At 31.4% G+C, this 6,000-nt stretch overlaps 1 protein-coding gene across 1 annotated transcript in view; it reads right to left on the bottom strand.

Moving 5' to 3' along the window:
• Positions 1-249: 249 nt before the first annotated feature.
• Positions 250-6,000, bottom strand: part of LOC129222868 (probable nuclear hormone receptor HR3) — a 132,586-nt gene continuing 126,835 nt past the window's right edge. The window contains exon 10 of the mRNA XM_054857427.1: positions 250-573. Coding sequence (XP_054713402.1) covers positions 311-573 — 263 coding nt within the window. The 3' untranslated portion in view covers positions 250-310. The remainder of the gene's footprint in view (positions 574-6,000) is intronic.

The following is a 6,000-nucleotide window of genomic DNA, read 5'->3' as shown; positions in this document are numbered from 1 at the left end:
TTCTCAAAAGTCACTGATGAATATAGATATATATATGTATATAAATATATAGAGCTAATAAGGAATTTTACAATTCTATAAGTTTGAATTTTTTCTTTTTACAAGCTTTTAAAACTTAATAACAAATATATTAAACTTTTCTATTCTGATGTATCGAATCTGGCAATGCTATTTAAACAGGCATAAATATCTTCAGCAACTTCAAACAAAAGGAAAGATCCACTCGCTTGGAGTGCCGCACCAGTCGAGAGTGGTGCCACTTTAAATAATTTAAATCCTGGCACTGCGATGAGTTCGATGAGATGAGTGATCACATGTTTTCAATGGAGAAGAGTTCTTTGTGAAGTGCTGGGAAATCGAGATGGGGCGAAGAGCACTTTAACTTGGCTAGCGCCTCCATGTGTAGGCAACTCAGGTCTCGCAAGTCCGAGAGTTTTGCCATGAGAATGTCGAACGCTCTCACGTCCCCTTTGTACGGTAGTTTGTGTGACTGATCGAGTTCATATTTTAAGGCTTTTAAGATGGCATGGTTCAGAGTTTGCACATCTGCAACATTTTTCAATCCAGGACGGTCTAAAGAACAAAAGACAAGGATTACTAAAATAATCAACTGTAAAGGAAGATTTTTACATAAATCATAAATGAACATAAGTTTAACCCTTAACTGATATGATGTAAATACAGGTTGAACTTAACAGCAAAATTCCCTTTACAAATATTTTGGGGTCTCCTTCAATACCAAACTCTTTAGGAAGGATCACATTAAGCCTGATAAAACTCAAATTCACAACAGCCTTTTTCAAGGACTTGTAGGGACAAAATGGGGCAAAATGTAAGAAATTTTAATTTAGCTTTTGAAACAACTGTGCTTGAAAGCGGGACTAAGCCCAAGTCCGAAAATGATTTTCCGTTAATTAGGGCATTGTATGTAGAAGTCTATTCTACATCGAGCCATGTGAATGCAATTCCTTAAAAAAAAACTGTTGAATTTTACCAGGGTTAAAAGAGTATGCGCCAGAAAAAAATTTTTCCTCTCCTGTAAAATTACCCTGTTATGATTTATGTCCTTCTGGCTATGAGATACTTATCTATGGATTATTGTAAAAGTATACAGATATCAACAAAGATTTAAGCATTAAAAAATATTGCAGGTAAGTATTTTTCCTTCATACGTTTTTGGTTCATAACAGTAACAGGCAGAGTTTTATGGAAAACTTGACCACACTTTTGAGATAACTTGACAACATACAAGAGAAAAGTTTTACTGAAATTTAAAATCAAAATATTGAAAATTTTATAAAATATGAACATTTAAAGGAAACAAATTCCAGTGTGTGCAAACACAAAAGATAGCAAGTTGTAGCCTGCAATTTACCTTTAAAAGATCAGTTGGATATCTGAAAATTTAATCCCTGTAAATGTTCTAATTGAATAAATTTTAATTTTTTCCCCTTCAAATTTCAATAAAATGTTTATTTTGCAAGCAGTCAACGTTTTAAAAACTTTGGTAAAGTTTGTTAGAAAACTGCACCTGTTATGAGCCAAAGACTTGTGAAACAAAGCTTACATCCTTGTGAATATATGTGGTATACATAACTTGATGGAAATATGTAAAATGAAACTAATATTTTAAATCTACAGCTTATGCTTAGTTGATATTCTGACTATTGCAACTTTTTTTGCTTTTTCAACTTGCTGTTGGTACGATAAATGCATGAGCGATTTTTCCAGAAGTTTCGAATCCAGAAACTTTTGGCTACTCAGTATAGTTCAAAACAACACTTTCCAATACATTGCAAGACAACCCCACATCAGTATTGCAACTATAGGTATTGAACCCCTATTATTTCAAAGAGATTAATGATTATAGCATTGTTTTGGAATCTTAAAACAATTGGATAAGCATGATGCCATAAGCAAGAGTGTTTCCTTTTTCATTGAGACTAATCATAAAAGTTTACCCAGTCAGAACTTAGCATTCTTGTGATACAATTATCTGTTTGCAACATTCAAATTTAACAAAATTTCATTGTACTGTTTTCATGTTATAGTAAAACAGTTTACTGTTGATGTGTACAAGCAAGGTTTGTTCTCTTATCATTCATTATTTTCTTTTTTAAATTTTAAACTTAATTTTTATATTAATGCTGTTCCTCAAGTCTCCAAAAAACTATGTCCTTACTTTCAATTTTTTACAATATACTAAATGAATGTTTTTACTAGTTAGAACTCATCTGTATTGCTTCTAAACTTTTCCTTATGATACTTTAAAATGTCTATTTTGATCTTCTGCAGCAATGATTTTCCAGCATTTTCACAAAAAAGTAAAGCCACAAATTTTACAGATCATAATTTAAAAATTTTTCTCCTAACCTTTTTGATTATTTATAAAATTGCAAGTGTCAGTCAAATGTATGACTCGAAACCAATTGCTGAATATTGAAAGAAAGAGAGATTACAGAAATGATCTTTGATGAAAAACAAGTATAAGCTGGCTGAAATTATGAACAGCCTTTTGAAAATTATTGGAATTGAAACTTATCAACCAGCTTGTTCTAGAATTCCTTGAGCTTTGCATCAAAAAGCCTTTCCATACTGTCTCTTACAAATGAAAATAATAAGCTGTTCCATTTGTGACTATCATTGTTTTATGAAAATTAGGTGAAAAGTTTGCTGCAGATTATCAAAATATATATTCCAATAGTTTGGAAGTAGTACAGAGTATTTAAAACATTCCCTTATGTAAAAAACTGCAAAAAAGTTGGTGCAATTCTTGTGCAGTTAGAGGAACATTATTAACATAAATAATAAGTTCCAAAGGAATGAGAATGGGTGAATAACCGAGTACAACCTTATTTAAGTCCAAAAACAGTACATAGTTTTACTTTTAAAGTATACACAATTCAATGAAGTTCTGTTGGGAAAAAGTAATAACACAGAGTGCCAAGCTTTGGCTGTTAGTAAATTTTTCTGGTTTGACTCAAAACCAAAGCTAAGTAATACAGTTGACCATTCCTATTCATGGCCAGCTTTTTGGCAAAATTGCCCTTGTGTGGAAAGAAATCATCTGCTCCTCTACAGTACTTTACCCCAGTTGTCCCAATCCTGCCAAGTTTAATCTACTGGACTCAATTGCTCCAATAGTGGATCAAAACTTTCCAAATTATACAGGGTGTTCCGTTTTAACCTGCAAGACCTCTATCTTCGCAGTCCTTAGTCTTAGATGCATACTTCCAATTGCAAAAATGTTCAAAATCAGATGAAGAGTTAAGATATTGAAAGTTTGAAGCAAAAATAAAAATGAGTTAAAAAATACAAAATTTAACTTTTTATATGGGCTCTAGGTCCCCTAACTTATATTTAGAGAAAAAAAAGCCACACTTCAAAACCTCAAACAGTTTGAGAAACCACACTCTATGCACACATATAAATTTAAACCCTTGTTAACTGCTATATTTTTTCCCAAAAGGCGTTATTGGCAGCGAGAGTAAAGTGATGTAAGTCACTAAACACTGCGAGTTTGTGTTGGAACTGTTTTTCAATGGATACTCTTTTCCTAAATATAAGTTAGGGGAACTAGAGTACATATAAAAAGTTAAATTGTGTATTTTTTGACTCATTTTTATTTTTGCTTCAGACTTTCAATATCTTAACTCTGCATCTGATTTTGAACCTTTTTGTAATTGGAAATATGCATCTAAGACTAACGGTTGCAAAAACAGAGGTCTTTGCAGGTTAAAACGGAACACCCTGTATAACCGCATTCCAGCAACAATCCACATGTGTACAATAGTGAGTTTTTCATTTTTAGGGTTCGCATTTCATAATACAGCTTCTTTTCTGAACATGTCTATCTCGATTTTTGTAATTGACTTGGGGCATTCCAACTCGAATCATCCAGCCACAACATGATTTGACACCTGAGGCTTGCAGCTCTTGATGAAACTTGGTGAGTTGGTTCTATACATGGATGTAAGAATAATTTCAAAAGTTTATCTTTATATATCAATTACTTTCTGAATGGAAAAACATGAAAGCTTTTTCAAAATCTTGTAATTGAGAAAAGATTGCATATCCGCCGTACATACTTTTAGTTTTCACCAAAAAAAGAATTATTTTTCCAGATGGAGAGTAAATTTTTATTTTTGTATTATCATTAGTATTGTATTGTAAATTCAAATTTATAATTAGGTTTAAAATTAAAACCTTTAAAATCTTTAAACAGAAAAATCGAGTTCAATTTCAAACATTGACTTGCGCTCAATAGCAATTTTAATCCTCCAAAACCAATAAAACCCAACATACTCCCAAAAACTAGATTAAATATGTTACAAAATTATGCAATAAAATTGGAGGGGTTTTGAGTTTTAATGAAATGATCAAAACTGTACAAAAATCAACCATAGGTGTCTTCTACTAGATTCAAGAGTATTATGACAAATTAAAAACTGGCTTTAAGCACGATTAGGGCATGTTTACTAGATAAATTATAGTAAAGAAAATATAAATTTAAATAAGGGTTTCATTTTAATAACATTTAGAGTGACTACTGAAATTGAGAACTCGCAACTTTTAAGGTTGCACTGTTCTATCACTGCTTAGATAGACAGGGAAATGCCAGTTTCTGGGTAGATGTGGATGTGTTTATTAGCTGCTTGCTTTATCTTTACGAGTCTTAATATTATTATAAATGGGGTAACTGACTGACATTTTCAGAGCAAAACAGTAAGCATTTTATAATGTTCAACGCAAAATATATGTTATGCAAATGATATTTTCTTCTGGATTATTGCGCTTTTTAAGCTGAATTGAATGGTTTTAGTTCTCAAAATACATTTTGGTTGATTTTTAAAAAATTGTTAAAGACACAGTCGCTGACTGACATTTAAAACAGTAGCTAGCATGTCAGTCAGTTACTATGCTTTTGATATTTTTTTTTTTTTAATCATCCAAAATGTATTTCAAGAACTCAACTATACCATTAAATTCAGCTTAAAAAATACAATAATCCAGGAGAAAATATTGTTTGCACAACGTATATTTTACGTATACGATAGCTTTACAGCGACATTATATGGTAGGCAAAAAAAGTTTTGTAAACTGACATTGATGGAACCAATTTCCCATTTAAAAGATTTTTGGATAATCAATATTCAAGTGCGTTACAAAAATAAAAACAAATTTGACCATTGGTTGCAATATGTAGGGTAATAACCAAAAACTTTTATCCAAAGAAAATAAAGTAGAATAATGCAAGGGTTGAACAGACAATAATGCAGGTACATATTTAGTCTGACCACCTTTCATGTAGACAATTGTCAAGCAACCACTGAAGACAAAACTAAGGGAATTAGTCTAGTAGGGGGAGAAAATGCTCTTAGTTTATAAGATATAATATTATTCTAATCTTTGTGAGCTGGTTTTATGAAAAATAAACTACTAAGAAGAACAAAGAAGCTGGGACTTCAAAAAACTATTGTGAAAAAATTGTAAGAATTTAATTTATAACATGAGTTAAACTTGTGAAGATGAATTTGGTATCTCCGGCAACTAATAAATGCATCCACTACCGCATAGAAACTGTCAGTGATAGAACAGCAAAACCTTAGAAGTTTCTCTCAACTTCAGCAATCATCTTAAATATTATCAGAATAAAGCCCATGGCGAAATTAACAATTTTTTTCAAGTTAGTTTATTTAATAAACATGCCCTAATAGTGCTTAAAGGTTGCTTTTATTTGGTAGAGTATTCTTTGATCTAGTAAGGACACTTTTGGTTGATTTTGTACATTTTAAAAATATAATTTTGAGTCGCTAACTTGATTAAAACTCAAATCTCTACCAATTTTATTGCATAAATTTGTACCATTTTAAATCTAGTTTCAGGAATAAATCAGGTTTTAGAGGTTTTGGAGGGCTATTAATGCTGTTGAGCATTTTCCGAGCACAAGTCATAGTTCGAAATTGAACTCAAATTTGCTGTTTTAAGGATCTTAAATCT

This window comes from Uloborus diversus, chromosome 5 (assembly GCF_026930045.1).
Source record: "Uloborus diversus isolate 005 chromosome 5, Udiv.v.3.1, whole genome shotgun sequence".
NCBI lineage: Eukaryota > Metazoa > Arthropoda > Arachnida > Araneae > Uloboridae > Uloborus > Uloborus diversus.
Note: the sequence above shows the minus strand (reverse complement) of the source record. Positions and strands in the feature narration are given on the sequence as shown.